This window comes from Macrosteles quadrilineatus, unplaced genomic scaffold (assembly GCF_028750875.1).
Source record: "Macrosteles quadrilineatus isolate MER2022 unplaced genomic scaffold, UCM_ALF_1.0 Scaffold_2__2_contigs__length_208266976, whole genome shotgun sequence".
Lineage (NCBI taxonomy): Eukaryota > Metazoa > Arthropoda > Insecta > Hemiptera > Cicadellidae > Macrosteles > Macrosteles quadrilineatus.
Window position 1 is genome coordinate 201,181,037 of NW_026542595.1, and position 18,093 is coordinate 201,199,129.

Genomic DNA, 18,093 nt, shown 5'->3' on the forward strand with positions numbered 1-18,093 from the left:
TTCAATAGTGGTTAGCAAAGCACAAAAATATCGATACATAGGGGGATAATTAATTAAATTGATTATAAAAAAATAATGAAACTCTCTTTTTTTCAATTGCATTAGACGAGAAATATGAAGGTACATGGATTAAATTCTGTGGTTATACTTCAATGCTGTGTAACATATTTTCTGGTTTCTTCCTACAAACATGTTAGATTTCTTATATTTTTACTCTAAAATAGCTGTAGTTGGAGATTTTCGTCCATATGTGTCTAAGCGTGAATGTTTACCATTACAAAAGGCAGAGTGGTAATTGTTGGTAGTTTGTTAAAAAATCAACAATATCAATGCAATTTAGTGGCTCTACTGAACCTCAAAACCACCTCCACAGAGTACATTGACAAATAATAGTAGACCAATACAGCAAAGCTCAAAATAGTATACATGAGAAATAATAACCTTTGAAACTATCTATCTGAGATTGTTCAATACTTTGTATGTGCTCTAAAATAACAAAACTCCTGATTATTGTTTAATCATTTTTGTTGTCACTCTATCATGCACGTAAAGAAAAGATTACGCATATATTTAAGAGGAGGTATACATGTTCGACAGCTAAATGTGGGTCAAACGAAAAAAGCGTTGATGGGTTTTATTTTTTTAATTGCAATATGTGACAATGAATGTGATCATAGAAATCTCGAATAATTGGCTAGAAAAGGGTGCTAGTGACTGGCGACCTTTTAAGAAACTAATTATGGTTGCATATTACGTTCTAAAAAAGATTATTAGATTTACATATGCCATAAATTACATAATATTTGTCATAGTATTTAAATTAGTTTTTGTAGTTTACTGTATTTGTATTCATGGAGACTACTCACTATTCACTACAGCACTATTTAACTCAACTACTTGATGCCAAAACAGATTAATAGAATCATATTATACTGTAGTACCGGTATCAAAAATATTTCAAGTATTGTAACCATTGCAACTGACGGCCACTCTTTCATAATTTGAAAACTATTGTTATCAACAGTCACAAATAGCTCAGAGGTAAGGTAAGAGGCTCATAAGGAGAAGGACCCCGGTTCAAGACCCGTCCGAGCTGAAAAAATTTTATCCAATGTTTTTTTCAAAATTTGTTTTTTTGAACTATTTAATCAATTTACACAACTGATAATCGTGCTTTTCATACTAAATCTTAATTATTATGGGTTTTTATGTTTAGGCCCCATGGGATGTTTGAAAGTGATATTAAATACATTTTTTATTGAAATATTATTCACTAAAATATATTATTAGAACATATTTTTTTAATATTTAATAGATTCAAAAACATATTTTTTATATATTTAATATATTTTAAATATTATATAAAATTGACATTAATACACACTTGAGATATATAAAATAAATTTTTAATATATTTATTCATATGTATTTAATATATATTTGTGCTACTAGGGTATCTATCTGAGATTGTTCAATACTTTGTATGTGCTCTAAAATAACAAAACTCCTGATTATTGTTTAATAATTTTCGTTGTAGTTTATAATGCAGGGAGAACAATTACAAGAAACCTTGGAAATCCTTGGGAAATGAGTGGACAGTACCAAGGGGACATAAAGCTAAGCGAAGGAATCAAAGGTCGTAACGTTTTAAGGGATGGACTATGGCCAAATGGAATAATCCCTTACTATATTGAAGAAGGATTTAGTAAGTATTATAATAACTTTGAAACATATCTCCGATAGTATTTAGAATAATTACAATTAAAGCTAATTTGAAATAAAATATTTCTACCCTGATGAAGTTTTGTCACCATGGTTAAGTGATATGTCTATCAGCTGACTGGACAGATATTAATTTGTAATGTAGTAAACTTCGTTTTTTAGTAACCGCTCATTTTATACACCAGTTTTATGTAGGATTTACTACTTTTAGGCTGTATTGGCAATATAAGTAAGAACGGTATTTCGTAATTTGTCATTGTTTCATGAATCATATCGTAGAATCATATTTTAATTACTATGAAATTTAGAATCACTATAAATTATTTTAAATCATATTGCAGATTAAGCCAATTTCGACTCAAACTCAGTGGCTTGGTCATAGGGTTTGCCTAGTATAATTTTAATCGTTAAGAAAACAATCAGTAGCGTTTCGATGTTTTAAAATTTTACCCATCTATCCTTGATCATTGAAATAAAAAAATATATCTTGGTAAAACAGGTGAACTTATTCTGTAACAAAACCATCTGATTAATCTCTCTCCACATTCACCGTACATTTTTGTTTAGGATAAGACAACATTATTTGCCATTGTCATAAGAGACTAATCAAAATATCTAACTATCTAGGATAAAATAAAAATGTCCTTAATCTTTTCTCAGCTGAACTAGAGCACGCATTGATTTTAAATGCCATGGCGACATGGGAAGGAATTCTGTCACCACGCCATATCAACGATGGATCTTGCCAGATAAAGTTTGTGCCTATAAATGAAGGACAGTTCAGCGATTACGTGTATATTTTCAAGGGTCCCGATGATGAATGCTGGTCTTACATTGGACCCAGTGGGGGAGAACAACGCCTCAGTTTGGGGCAGAAGTAAGAATAGCTATAAATATTTTGTGAAATTAAAATCCTCAGGCCGGGCGGCGGCAACACACAGCAGAAGGCGAGGCAAGGTACCAAGATTTTGGTGCGGGTGATCAGTCCAGTCAGGTTCTTTAGTCATAATGCCTTGCCTCGTCTTTCGCAGTGTAGGCTATGGTGCTCCGTAAGCACCCATGTGCACAGACAATGGAATAAACCATTAAAAATTAAACCATAAAACATTAACCATTAACTCATTAAAGTATTATATTGTCTGTGCCCATGTGTTTATACTGTCGCTCAAGACACCTTTAGTAAAAATTTCTCGCCTCGCCTCGACTGCTGCAGTGTGTGGCCGGACTTAAACTTACCTCTTACATTTCCCCTAAAGTATTTTTATGGTTTTATTAAGTTTTCATGTTTGAAAAACGATTTAAATATGCTTAAATTAAATATTTGTTTTTGAATGAGACGAAATATCTGCAAATTTATTAAAATTGCTTAGTATAATAAATGGCTCTGGGAAATGAATTGACATTATGTTTTACGATGATGTATTATCGTTCGCGATTCGATATGTTTGGTTTAACAAGTGAAAAGCTTGCAGTACGATGAGAAATATATTTTTAAAACCCTAGATCGTTTTGTAAGTTCAATAAACAGTTAATATTGTACCAGTAACAAACAATGGGACTATGTTGTGTACTCATAGATTCCGCTTTAATAAACAAAAAGTCTTTGAAAAAGCACTTTTTACTTACACGAGTCTTTTCAACTCTTTTTCTAGATATTTTGGATTTAGAAATCCTCAGTCAAATTATTCACTACAAATGTAATGCAGAAGATATAGAACTGCGTTATGCATGTAGTTACAGTACCTGGGACCGAGCTTTGCTCGGCGTGCGTGCTCGTCTTTGGTCATAATAATAAATATATTTTCATTCCCCAACTAATGTGGTTTGTTTCTAGCTGCTTGTACATGAGAACTATCCTTCACGAACTTGGTCACACATTGGGCATGGCTCATCAACATGCAGCCCACAACAGGGACGACTATGTGGAGATTGTGTGGTCTAACGTCATTCCAAGTTGGTATTTAAAAATTCCAATATTCATAATTCATGATTCATTTGTCTTCATGCACATTTTTTATGGTTTTAGTAAAATAATCAGTGATCCGGTTTAAGTGGTCTATGGCTCTTATAAGTGCTCATTCCAAAAGGAAATAGCAATTTTGCGTACTAAGAGCGAAAAGTACGTCATTGCTGCTGGAGAACTGTAAAGGCGAGACGCTTTAGCTAAGTGCGGCCACTTTCAACATTGGCAATAACAATGCTCGAAATACAAACAACATTTTTCCTACACACAATTAACTTATCTTAACACATAGAACTCTTAAGTTCCATTCAAAATGTATTTCAGGCTATGTTTGTTTTCGAGGGTATGTTACTTGATTACCAGATGGTAGTTTTTTTATAGAAAAACCAAAGGTGAAATCAGCTGATTTAGTGAGAAGGAATATGAGATATTTTGCGTGTTGTTTTCAGGTGTAGCAACGCAATTATTTACATGCAGTGGTTGGAAATATTATATTTCGTACCTAGGGCCGAAAATAAGGTTTTGCCGGCTCGAGATAGTTTTTAAGTTCGAGACGAAGTCGGGATAGGTTGTTGGTACGAACGCTATTTTTCACCACACTGTACCCTATTACCACTATTCACCACCATAATAATGCGCACTGATAGTCAAAACAACTACAACTTTAAGGTTATGTGGAGAAATAATTTGAGGAATCAGCAAAAATAATAATAAATAGTTGCTAGACAGCGGTGACAATAGAACAATTCTATTGCAATGCTATGGATACTGATTGTGTATTTAATATGCATTCATGTTTTAAGAAATTAAACGGTCATCTGATTTTGCGGCCGATGTAAAAACCTGCTTGGTCCCCAAATGACAATAACAGCTGGCATGGCCAGCAAAACGTAACATTCAGCCACCAATTAACGTATGTAATACAGCTAAAAACACCATAGTGTAGTGGAAAATGTTTTACAATAACCTCACATAGAACATAAGTTAGTTAATAACCTTACGAGTTTCTTTAAAGATATGTTTGACTTTCGTTAGGTTAATTTGATTATTAAACATTATTTTAAGCATTTGTGCACAACCAGGGACAATCCATAAAATCGAATTTTTCAGACCTAACACATAACTTTGAGAAGAAAAGGTTCGTGGATCACACAGACTTTGGCCTTGGATATGACTATGACAGCATTATGCACTATTCTTCGGTTGCCTTTGCAAAACGTAACGAGAATGGATTCCCTGTTGGTCCAACAATGGTGTCTAAGGTGAGTTCATCTAGCTAATAAAATTCTATGAGTGACTTCAAGTAAAATATTCTAATGTTATATCTATAAAATGTAAAGAAGAAAATTAGTTACGTTAGATTTTGTGATTTAATAGGAGTTCCAATAGAAAATTGTTATTTAATTCAAATATATCACGGACGTGACGAAGTGCCGCTAGCTGCTAGTAATAGTAAATATGATTTTTCGTTTCAGGATCAACAAAAAGAACTTCCAGAATACGTTAGAAATAGAGGAAGTCTAAGTAGAATTGACAAGCTTAAGGCGGAGCTTATGTATTGCAAAGCAGCAACAAGGGTAAATGCAGATGGCAGTTTTAGTCGGCGGTATGCGTTACAATGAAATTCAAACACGTGAGATGGACAGTAAACATTCAGAAACTAAGTTGTATGTAATTGATTATAGACATTATACATCGAGCTTGTTGAAAATAAAAAAAAAACACTACGAAACCCTATGAAGGAATTTCTTTATCTAATCCCTGATCTATTTGAAGATTATTTATATACTTATCGTAATATAATTAAGTAAAGATAGTATATTATTAGAGTTTTTATACAAATTGCTTTTAACAAAATTTCAGTCCAATCGTGTAGGTAACAAATTTACTACGTTAAGGGACTATGTATTTACTATTTAGGAGGAACGGGTTTGATTCCATAAGATTACTACTTTCCCGATTATAATCTTCCTAGGTTTGATTTGGACACACGCAGAGAAACTGTAATAGGCTTGGACCTCCTTCCTAAAATGTGTTTCAATTTACTTCATTGAAAAATGGCTTAGACACAAGCAAAAAAATATAAAATCCAATTTCAATTAGAAATGGAACCCATGCTTTATACAGGGTTGGTTAAAAGTGTGGAGACCCCCTGTTATTGTTTTAACAGCTCATACCAGAAAAACTAAACTCGGCCCACCTTTTTGGCATGTTATGAAGTAATTTTTAAGCCTGATAGCCACTTGGTTTCCAAACCCAAAGTGGGGGATTTTGGGAAAAACTCAAAGATTTTAAATGATAAGACCCATCGTGTGACCCCTCATTTTGAAGGTCCTGGTATAAGAAAACTAACATCGAAAACTAAAGGTCTCTACCTTAACACAGTAAAATATGGCAGCCAATTGAATATAAAATTGCAAGCTATTTCTGATTTCTTGAGATTTCAATCAGCTTTCAGACTTGGAAAGCTGTAAGTTAAATTTAACTTCTGAGAATTTCAATTGGCTGCCATGTTTTACTGGATTAAGATAGAGACCTCTAGTTTGCGTTGTTGGTTTTCTTTTACCAGGATCTTCAAAATGAGGGGTCACTCGATGGGTCTTTCTATTTGAAACTTTTGAGTTTCCCCCAAAATCCCCCATTTTGGGTATGTACACCATGGTTATGCTTAAAAATTACTTCATAACATGCCATAAAGGTGTGCCGAGTTTAGTTTTTCTAGTATGGGCCGTTAAAAAAATAACAGGGGGTCTCCACACTTTTTACTAACCCTGTATATAACTTTTACGAAAAATAAAGAAAATGTCCGAGTTATTATTATGCCTATTGTAAATGGAGGATATAAGGTTGTGAATTATACCGAAAATATTCCTGATTAAAACATTAACTATAGTGTTTTATTGGTTATTGTATATGATTACCCACTTATACTAAAAACATTTAAATTTGGTAGGAAACTTATTTTAACAATGAATAATGTTTCTGAAAAAGCAATATTAATATTACATGTGTGATACTAACAAGCGAGTTTATACTTAAAGTTAAGAAAGGTTTAATATATTATGTTTTCTTTAAACGCAAGTCATTTCAGATGAGATTAATGACTTAAGGTGACAGTAAAAATAGTTATTAGCATTTAGATTAGGTGTTCAAGACTTGGCTGAAGATTGTTGATATTCAATTCCCTAGTGAGTGTCGAATAAAAACTACGATAGCATCATTTGCTTAAACCCTAAATTGAGAAAACACCTTTATCAGCAGATCTAAAATACTCTTCTTAGGCTATATGTAAACTCATCTGTAATCATAGTTATTTTGATTTGTTATTTAATACCCTAAAATACTTTGATATCCTAGGATGTTCTTTAAGCTTATGTAGTTATTTTTGTCGTTCAAATCCTATAAAATTTGTATTGGCTGAATATTTTACTGCAGGGAGGGAGAGCGGAAGTGTCTGTGATTGGTTGCATGTCGAGGGAATATCCTGACTTCCGGTAAACAGCATCTGTGTGAGATATGCAAAGAAAAGAAGTGTATGAGAATTAATAAATCTTAACAGCTGTTTCAATTAAACAAGTTGGTTCTGTTTTATGATGTTCAATAGCATTAAAGTTACAAGGATTACCAACAGGGTGCAGCACTATTATTTCTTTTACATTTATGACAACAGCTAATTTGCAACCAAAAGGTGAGTGAGCATAGGGAACGAACTTCAACCTGGAGGTGAGTTAGCGTAGTGAACGAGCTAACCTGAAGGCAAGTGAGCGTAGCGAACGAGCTAACCTGAAGGCAAGTGAGCGCAGCGAACGAGCTAACCTGAAGGCAAGTGAGCGCAGCGAACGAGCTCCAACCTAAATGTGAGTGAGCGTAGCGAACGAGATCATCTTGAAAATTAAGAAGTTAAACGGGGCAAAGCCCGCGGGTTACAGCTAGTACCTAATAAAGTTGAATTAAATTATAACACATTAAAAGAAATCTCACCAACTTAAAATTATAAATATTGACACATTTTAAACTGTTTTAAATGCATTTAAGTGACGATTGAATCCAAACGAGCATCGCTATTACTGAATATGAAGTGGTAATGGAATAGGTAATGCATGTTTAAGTGAAGGAAATTCGAGAACGTCTTTTTGAAATCGCAATGATAGACTTTTAAATCTACTAGCAACCAGCGTGACCATCTGTGATATATTTGAATTATTTTACCATTTTCTTTTACTCTGAGTTAAGTTGATAATAAACCATTTTTTACATGATAACCGAATTGTAATTGTTCTAAGCAAACCCTGAACATAGCTCAATTAATAATTACGTAATTAATTTTTGCAATACATATTAAACCATGCATAAACAAGTGAAGACGTATAAAATATAGATAATCACAAACACTGCATACCTCATTCATTAGTTCAAGCTCAAACAGAGGGGCTTTTGCTTAATTGTGCATGACTAAGGGCAGTTGGTAAGGGCGAAATAGATTATTTCTCATCATATCCCTATTATTTTCATTGCGTGTGCGATATCTTCAAGGCATCTTAAACAAATTACAAATACTAATAACACATACTATGAAAACACAAAACTAACGTAAGTAATTTTCTCCATTACATTTTAAATAAATAACATTACAATATTTTACTTGAATTCAGTAAAAAAAATAAATCACTAACTGTAACAATAATCCCATTTTCGTATGGATGTAAGCAAAGCTGTATCATGGCCATCTATTTTTATGTAAACAAAATGTAAACTTGAAAAAGTTCGGATTATTGACAACATAATTCAGCACAATCTCTGAAATCTTAAAAGCCTGTAGGATGAAGTTCTTTCATGGTATATGATCCAAACCAACGCAAAAGGCACAATTACAGGATAAGATATCAAAAATAATACTGTACCCATTTATGCCTATAAAAATCAATATTCAGGGTTCAATTTTCTGAATAAGAAAATCCAAAAAATATTTTCTAGAATATAGATTATTCGTAGCAGTTTAGATTTGCATACACATTATTTTATTTAAAATATAATTTTGTATTGTAAGCTTCAAATTTGTTTATAAACAGCTTATAAAATTATACTTGTATTCATGCAGAAGCAATGACTCGTTGAGTTTACTCTATTACAGTAAATGACTCTTACGGTATGATCCACTTATGGTATGATGTATGATCCTATGAGTATGAAGTAGATTTGAAATTTAACTACCCTTTTACGAGAAATAATGTTGTGATTCCAGTATATAATCAGATTATAGTGCTAGCAAATGTAAATACTTTATTTTATTACTAAACAAAGTGAAAATAACAAGTTAATCACTTACAACTGTTTATGCTGAAAACCGTTGTAGACAAGTGCTGCAGTCTGTGATGCGGTCCTAGAACTAACTACACTAGAGCCTTATAAACGTATGAAACTTATGAGGCTCTCACCTACTAATGACACGCTTAAAATATAATTAATACAAAATATACATAAAAAGTTGGGATTTGACTGGTGGATGCCTTATTTACTAGTTCAGTTATTCACCTACGTAACTAAATGAATGATTGTCTTAAAATGACGTTTACTTTGTTTGATGAAACCCATATAAATCCTCCGCGGATGAAGCTAAGGTAAAGTATTCACTAACTCCCAGTCAAGTACCTCTACTTCAGTAATATTGCAGCATAACAACCCAGTAAATCATACAAAACGTTCCTGGGAAATATCGTCGGTCGACTCAAGTACCTACTGTCTTTATGTAATGTAAAATATTACGAACTAAATGCATTTCGACATATTCTTGGCTGTAGTTTAAATTATTTGCAAATTAATTTACAACACTACAATATTACAATACTGGAACTTTTTGTTCGAAGCGTAATTAAAGATTACCGTCTTGGTTATAAACTGTTGATTTATTCGTCGTAACTCATTTTTACAGCCATTATGAAAAGAGAGATTTTCTTGGCCGTCAACTATATGTAGTTTTGTTGTTTATCATAAGTTCCCATATTGAGTAGCTATTAAATATTGTTAACTTTTAAAAAAGGTGAAAAGTAAAAAAAAATTTATTATTGTAATAATAAATTATGTTCGTTGTTTAAACAAACGTGGAACAATTTTCCATTTACATTGGTTTACATATTTGCTTGTAGCAGAGATACTTCGAGATCCATACAGTGATCGCGTTAGAATGAATATTTCATCTAGAAGATTTCTCTCCGGAACTGGAAGTGACTATGATGGAAGCGACAGCCAGAGAAATACGGAAAATTGCTTCCTTATCAATAATATACAGAGTACACGGATTTAAGCCAAGGTACATCTTCGATGGATATAAATTCAAGCAGGATTCAGATTTATCCTACAAAGGATTGCTTCAAGATTCCTGTTGTTTAGAATTGGAAATGTCTTAATTACATGCATATCATCACCTCTGAGGTACTCATATTTCCAGTGTTGTGTGTAAAGGTATTTATTAATATGATGAGGCTTAAAAATGAATAGTACATTTTTTTACATAAAGCTGCCATAAAAAAACATTTACTGAGCAAACACAGGGAACAGTTATTTCAAAATATAGATGATTTAGACTAATTTTGAAATAATAAAAAAAACTGTATATATATATTATTAAGAAGAGATAAAAAACCATAGCTTATATTGTATCTAATAACAGGTGTCAAAACGGACTAGAGTATAATAAATTTAATGCCCAAAATAATTTTCATTTTATCGACACCTATAACGTAAGATGGAAAAAAATATCCAAGCTTAATAATTTTCTTCATTTGCTTCTTAAAATAATAAATACCTAATGCATTTTCTTTGCCTATTAAATCTTTTAGGCTTACACCTTAAATCTAGCTATGAATATTAATAATTGTGTTTTGGTGCTTATAAGAAAGCATTGTGTTATTTTTTAAAGCCATAATTGAATACTATTGAATAAAACAAACATCACTGCTTATGCTACAAATTAACATGTTTTATTAGTGAAGGGACTTGGAATATAAAATGAAGACGCTTATTAGGATGGAAATTCTTTTAAATGTTTTTATCATTAAGTTTTATTGTAAAGCTACTGGGTGTAGAAGCATTATGTTTGTTTACAGTCTATTAACAATGAAGATATAAGTTTTTGTGTTCTTCAAAGCTTCTATTGCATTGGTTCTTTTACTCTTAATGGTGCGTGGATATATGAAACGAATCATTTAAACTGTAGAGTACTTAATTTTACATCTTAGACAATTTTAGGCTTAATATTTACACTACTAATTTCACAACATGGAAGTAAGTAATATATTATTTTAATTTAGTTGCGGTTTAATTTCAATTCTCATTAATATTCTGGTTTTTATAATGAAATAGCCTTGATATGTTCATTAATAATGGAAAAAATTGAACTATTGCTTAAAAACTAAGAAATTACAAAAAAAACATTATACACAACATTATATACAATTATTCCTCAGTTTGTATCGTTTTTAAAAATCTTACACATAAAGATGTACAAAAAAATATAAATAATAAAATCTGCCTTGATTGACGTTTTTCCTATATGTTTATTTTATCAAGTTTGATTTGTTGCTTTAAATTTATTAATTCTTTTTTTTGTGTTTCTGGCATTTTCCTAATAAATCAAAAATATCCTGTGTCATTTTCCTTAGTTGTTACAGTATTGTATATTCATTTAAATTTTTTAATAGTGTACACAGTTATAAACGATTCTCATTGTTTTCAAATGTTTTACCATATTTTAAATACAAATTGTTGATTGTTTAAAGGTATTTTTCTCTTTACCCTTAAAGCTTATACCAAGTGTGATCTATATTCCAAACCTTTGTTATACTTATTCATTTGGGACACTGAATGTGTCTTTTAAAGTTATCTTATTTTTTATTTTGTTAACATGGCTGATTTTTACCTCTATTTACTTTTGCATTAGTTAATTAGTCACCATATGACAGTTATTAGGTATCCGTGAAAATTGGATGGAAATTATAATTGGATCTTAAAAAACTTAAGTTAGTTTATTTTAAGCTCAAAACTTTTAAAACCCGAACATACAGCTAAACAACAAAAATACAAGAACGTGTGATAGCATGATATACAGTAATATATTCATCCGATGATTTTAGCTGGTCAAGTCGATTCTTCTGCTCCACCTCAGTTTATTTATAGTTGAAGTAGTCAGCAAACCAACCGAACTAACGGACCATCCATCTGATCGTGAGTATACAAATAACAAAAAAATCCAAACACTTGGCTTCCGTGAACTATTATGGGACAAAATTAAGTTGATAGTAAAAAAAAAAACAACACTTGTGTTTGTTGCATTTCAATAGTGGTTAGCAAAGCACAAATCAATACATAGGGGGATAAATTAAAGAAATTGATTATAAAAAAATAATGAAACTCTCTTTTAAATTGCATAAGATGAGAAATATTCAGGTACATGGATTAAATTCTGTGGTTATACGTCAATGCTGTGTAAAATATTTTTCTGGTTTCTTCCTACAAACATGTTAGATTTCTTATATTTTTACTCTAAAATAGCTGTAGTTGGAGATTTTCGTCCATATGTGTCTAAGCGTGAATGTTTACCATTACAAAAGGCAGAGTGGTAATTGTTGGTAGTTTGTTAAAAAATCAACAATATCAATGCAATTTAGTGGCTCTACTGAACCTCAAAACCACCTCCACAGAGTACATTGACAAATAATAGTAGACCAATACAGCAAAGCTCAAAATAGTATACATGAGAAATAATAACCTTTGAAACTATCTATCTGAGATTGTTCAATACTTTGTATGTGCTCTAAAATAACAAAACTCCTGATTATTGTTTAATCATTTTTGTTGTAGTTTACAATGCAGGGAGAACAATTACAAGAAACCTTGGAAATCCTTGGGAAATGAGTGGACAGTACCAAGGGGACATAAAGCTAAGCGAAGGAATCAAAGGTCGTAACGTTTTAAGGGATGGACTATGGCCAAATGGAATAATCCCTTACTATATTGAAGAAGGATTTAGTAAGTATTATAATAACTTTGAAACATATCTCCGATAGTATTTAGAATAATTACAATTAAAGCTAATTTGAAATAAAATATTTCTACTCTGATGAAGTTTTGCCACCATGGTTAAGAGATATGTATATCAGCTGATTGGACAGATATTAATTTGTAATGTAGTAAACTTCGTTTTTTAGTAACCGCTCATTTTATACACCAGTTTTATGTAGGATTTACTACTTTTAGGCTGTATTGGCAACATAAGTAAGAACGGTATTTCGTAATTTGTCATTGTTTCGTGAATCATATCGTAGAATCATATTTTAATTACTATGAAATTTAGAATCACTATAAATTATTTTAAATCATATTGCAGATTAAGCCAATTTCGACTCAAACTCAGTGGCTTGGTCGTAGTGTTTTCCTAGTATAGTTTTAATCGTTAAGAAAAAAATCAGTAGCGTTTCGATTTTTAAATATTTTACCCATCTGTCCTTGATCATTGAAATAAATAAAAAGAATAAACAGGTGAACTTATTTTGTAACAAAACCATCTGATTAATCTCTCTCCACATTCACTGTACATTTTTGTTTAGAATAACACCAAATTATTTACCATTGCCATAAGGGACTAATCAAAATATCTAACTATCTAGGATAAAATAAAAATGTCCTTAATTTTTCCTCAGCTGAACAAGAGCGCGTATTGATTTTAAATGCCATGGCGACATGGGAAGGAATTCTGTCACCACGCCATATCAACGATGGATCTTGCCAGATAAAGTTTGTGCCTATAAATGAAGGACAGTTCAGCGATTACGTGTATATATTCAAGGGTCCCGATGATGAATGCTGGTCTTACATTGGACCCGCTGGTGGAGAACAACGCCTCAGTTTGGGGCAGAAGTAAGAATAGCTATAAATATTTTGTGAAATTAAAATCCTCAGGCCGGGCGGCGGCAACACACAGCAGAAGGCGAGGCAAGGTACCAAGATTTTGGTGCGGGTGATCAGTCCAGTCAGGTTCTTTAGTCATAATGCCTTGCCTCGTCTTTCGCAGTGAAAGCTATGGTGCTCCGTAAGCACCCATGTGCACAGACAATGGAATAAACCATTAAAAATTAAACCATAAAACATTAACCATTAACTCATTAAAGTATTATATTGTCTGTGCCCATGTGTTTATACTGTCGCTCAAGACACCTTTAGTAAAAATTTCTCGCCTCGCCTCGACTGCTGCAGTGTGTGGCCGGACTTAAACTTACCTCTTACATTCCCCTAAAGTATTTTTATGGTTTTATTAAGTTTTCATGTTTGAAAAACGATTTAAATATGCTTAAATTAAATATTTGTTTTTGAATGAGACGAAATATCTGCAAATTTATTAAAATTGCTTAGTATAATAAATGGCTCTGGGAAATGAATTGACATTATGTTTTGCGATGATGTATTATCGTTCGCGATTCAATATGTTTGGTTTAACAAGTGAAAAGCTTGCAGTACGATGAGAAATATATTTTTAAAACCCTAGATCGTTTTGTAAGTTCAATAAACAGTTAATATTGTACCAATACCAAACAATGGGTCTATGTTGTGTACTCATAGATTCCGCTTTAATAAACAAAAAGTCTTTGAAAAAGCACTTTTTACTTACACGAGTCTTTTCAACTCTTTTTCTAGATATTTTGGATTTAGAAATCCTCAGTCAAATTATTCACTACAAATGTAATGCAGAAGATATAGAACTGCGTTATGCATGTAGTTACAGTACCTGGGACCGAGCTTTGCTCGGCGTGCGTGCTCGTCTTTGGTCATAATAATAAATATATTTTCATTCCCCAACTAATGTGGTTTGTTTCTAGCTGCTTGTACATGAGAACTATCCTTCACGAACTTGGTCACACATTGGGCATGGCTCATCAACATGCAGCCCACAACAGGGACGACTATGTGGAGATTGTGTGGTCTAACGTCATTCCAAGTTGGTATTTAAAAATTCCAATATTCATAATTCATGATTCATTTGTCTTCATGCACATTTTTTATGGTTTTAGTAAAATAATCAGTGATCCGGTTTAAGTGGTCTATGGCTCTTATAAGTGCTCATTCCAAAAGGAAATAGCAATTTTGCGTACTAAGAGCGAAAAGTACGTCATTGCTGCTGGAGAACTGTAAAGGCGAGACGCTTTAGCTAAGTGCGGCCACTTTCAACATTGGCAATGACAATGCTCGAAATACAAACAACATTTTTCCTACACACAATTAACTTATCTTAACACATAGAACTTTTAAGTTCCATTCAAAATGTATTTCAGGCTATGTTTGTTTTCGAGGGTATGCTACTTGATTACCAGATGGTAGTTTTTTTATAGAAAAACCAAAGGTGAAATCAGCTGATTTAGTGAGAAGGAATATGAGATATTTTGCGTGTTGTTTTCAGGTGTAGCAACGCAATTATTTACATGCAGTGGTTGGAAATATTATATTCCGTACCTAGGGCCGAAAATAAGGTTTTGCCGGCTCAAGATAGTTTTTAAGTTCGAGACGAAGTCGGGATAGGTTGTTGGTACGAACGCTATTTTTCACCACACTGTACCCTATTACCACTATTCACCACCATAATAATGCGCACTGATAGTCAAAACAACTACAATTTTAAGGTTATGTGGAGAAATAATTTGAGGAATCAGCAAAAATAATAATAAATAGTTGCTAGACAGCGGTGACAATAGAACAATTCTATTGCAATGCTATGGGTACTGATTGTGTATTTAATATGCATTCATGTTTTAAGAAAGTAAACGGTCATCTGATTTTGCGGCCGATGTAAAAACCTGCTTGGTCCCCAAATGACAATAACAGCTGGCATGGCCAGCAAAACGTAACATTCAGCCACCAATTAACGTATGTAATACAGCTAAAAACACCCTAGTGTAGTGGAATAGTATATTTCGTACCTAGGGCCGAAAATGAGGTTTTGCCGGCTCGAGATAGTTTTTAAGTTCGAGACGAAGTCGAGAACTTAAATCGATCGAGGGCTGCAAAACCATTTCGGTCCGTGGTACGAACGCTATTTTTCACCACACTTTACACTATTACCACTATTCACCACTATAATAATGCACACTGATAGTCATCACAACTACAACTTTAAGGTTATGTGAAGAAATAATTTGAGGAATCAGCAAAAATAAAAATAAATAGTTGCTAGGCAACGGTGACAATAACACAATTATATTGCAATGCTATGGATTTTGATTGTGTATTTAAAATGCATTATGTTTTAAGTAAGTAAGCGGACAGCTGATTTTGCGGCCCCGGCCTGTAAAAACCTGCTCGGTCCCCAAATCACGATGACAGCTGGCATGGCCAGCAAAACGTAACTTTCAGCCACCAAATAACGTATGTAATACAGCCAAAAACATCATAGTGTGGTGAAAAATGTTTTACAATAACCTCACATAGAACATAAGTTAGTTAATAACCTTACGAGTTTCTTTAAGGATATTTTTGACTTTCGTTTATTTGATTATTAAAAATTATTTTGAGTGTTTTGTGCATAACCAGGGACAATCCATAAATAAGAATGTTTCAGACCTAACTCATAACTTTGAGAAGAAAAGGTTCGTGGATCACACAGACTTTGGCCTTGGATATGACTATGACAGCATTATGCACTATTCTTCGGTTGCCTTTGCAAAACGTAACGAGAATGGATTCCCTGTTGGTCCAACAATGGTGTCTAAGGTGAGTTCATCTAGCTAATAAAATTCTTTGAGTGACTTCAAGTAAAATACTCTAATGTTATTTCTATAAAATGTAAAGAAGAAAATTAGTTACGTTAGATTTTGTCTTTTAATAGGAGTTCCAATAGAAAATTGTTATTTAATTCAAATATATCACGGACGTGACGAAGTGCCGCTAGCTGCTAGTAATAGTAAATATGATTTTTCGTTTCAGGATCAACAAAAAGAACTTCCAGAATACGATAGAAATAGAGGAAGTCTAAGTAGAATTGACAAGCTTAAAGCGGAGCTTATGTATTGCAAAGCAGCAACAAGGGTAAATGCAGATGGCAGTTTTAGTAGGCGGTATGCGTTACAATGAAATTCAAACATGTGAGATGGACTATAAACATTCAGAAACTCAGTTTTATGTAATTAATTATAGACATTATACATCGAGCTTGTTGAAAATTAAAAAAAAAAACTACGAAACCCTATGAAGGAATTTCTTTATCTAATCCCTGATCTATTTGAAGATTATTTATATACTTATCGTAATATAATTAAGTAAAGATAGTATATTATTAGAGTTTTTATACAAATTGCTTTTAACAAAATTTCAGTCCAATCGCGTAGGTAACAAATTTACTACGTTAAGGGACTATGTATTTACTATGTAGGAGGAACGGGTTTGATTCCATAAGATTACTACTTTCCCGATTATAATCTTCCTAGGTTTGATTTGGACACACGCAGAGAAACTGTAATAGGCTTGGACCTCCTTCCTAAAATGTGTTTCAATTTACTTCATTGAAAAATGGCTTAGACACAAGCAAAAAAATATAAAATCCAATTTCAATTAGAAATGGAACCCATGCTTTATACAGGGTTGGTTAAAAGTGTGGAGACCCCCTGTTATTGTTTTAACAGCTCATACCAGAAAAACTAAACTCGGCCCACCTTTTTGGCATGTTATGAAGTAATTTTTAAGCCTGATAGCCACTTGGTTTCCAAACCTAAAGTGGGGGATTTTGGGAAAAACTCAAAGATTTTAAATGATAAGACCCGTCGTGTGACCCCTCATTTTGAAGGTCCTGGTATAAGAAAACTAACATCGAAAACTAAAGGTCTCTACCTTAACACAGTAAAATATGGCAGCCAATTGAATATAAAATTGCAAGCTATTTCTGATTTCTTGAGATTTCAATCAGCTTTCAGACTTGGAAAGCTGTAAGTTAAATTTAACTTCTGAGAATTTCAATTGGCTGCCATGTTTTACTGGATTAAGATAGAGACCTCTAGTTTGCGTTGTTGGTTTTCTTTTACCAGGATCTTCAAAATGAGGGGTCACTCGATGGGTCTTTCTATTTGAAACTTTTGAGTTTCCCCCAAAATCCCCCATTTTGGGTATGTACACCATGGTTATGCTTAAAAATTACTTCATAACATGCCATAAAGGTGTGCCGAGTTTAGTTTTTCTAGTATGGGCCGTTAAAAAAATAACAGGGGGTCTCCACACTTTTTACTAACCCTGTATATAACTTTTACGAAAAATAAAGAAAATGTCCGAGTTATTATTATGCCTATTGTAAATGGAGGATATAAGGTTGTGAATTATACCGAAAATATTCCTGATTAAAGCATTAACTATAGTGTTTTATTGGTTATTGTATATGA

The 18,093-nt window shown here is 32.7% G+C and overlaps 2 protein-coding genes across 2 annotated transcripts in view; both read left to right on the forward strand.

Annotated features, from left to right (window-relative positions):
* Nucleotides 1-16,894, forward strand: part of LOC128988003 (astacin-like metalloprotease toxin 5) — a 37,396-nt gene extending 20,502 nt beyond the window's left edge. Inside the window, exons 2-7 of the mRNA XM_054409169.1 lie at nucleotides 11,815-11,905; nucleotides 12,542-12,709; nucleotides 13,381-13,597; nucleotides 14,554-14,672; nucleotides 16,287-16,438; nucleotides 16,652-16,894. Coding sequence (XP_054265144.1) covers nucleotides 11,815-11,905; nucleotides 12,542-12,709; nucleotides 13,381-13,597; nucleotides 14,554-14,672; nucleotides 16,287-16,438; nucleotides 16,652-16,798 — 894 coding nt within the window. The 3' untranslated portion in view covers nucleotides 16,799-16,894. The remainder of the gene's footprint in view (nucleotides 1-11,814; nucleotides 11,906-12,541; nucleotides 12,710-13,380; nucleotides 13,598-14,553; nucleotides 14,673-16,286; nucleotides 16,439-16,651) is intronic.
* On the forward strand, nucleotides 1,544-5,422 carry LOC128988004 (astacin-like metalloprotease toxin 5). The gene is made up of 5 exons (XM_054409170.1): nucleotides 1,544-1,705; nucleotides 2,383-2,599; nucleotides 3,557-3,675; nucleotides 4,796-4,947; nucleotides 5,161-5,422. The coding sequence occupies exons 1-5, from the start codon at nucleotides 1,588-1,590 to the stop codon at nucleotides 5,305-5,307; spliced, it is 753 nt and encodes a 250-aa protein (XP_054265145.1). The 5' UTR covers nucleotides 1,544-1,587; the 3' UTR covers nucleotides 5,308-5,422.
* Nucleotides 16,895-18,093: the final 1,199 nt, after the last annotated feature.

Bases quoted from the DNA above. Each gene is read 5' to 3' on its own strand.
- LOC128988004 (XM_054409170.1), top strand. From the start codon at position 1,588: ATGAGTGGACAGTACCAAGGGGACATAAAGCTAAGCGAAGGAATCAAA. The intron at 2,600-3,556 runs GTAAGAATAGCT...GTTTGTTTCTAG, and splicing joins CGCCTCAGTTTGGGGCAGAA to CTGCTTGTACATGAGAACTA. The intron at 4,948-5,160 runs GTGAGTTCATCT...TTTTCGTTTCAG, and splicing joins GTCCAACAATGGTGTCTAAG to GATCAACAAAAAGAACTTCC.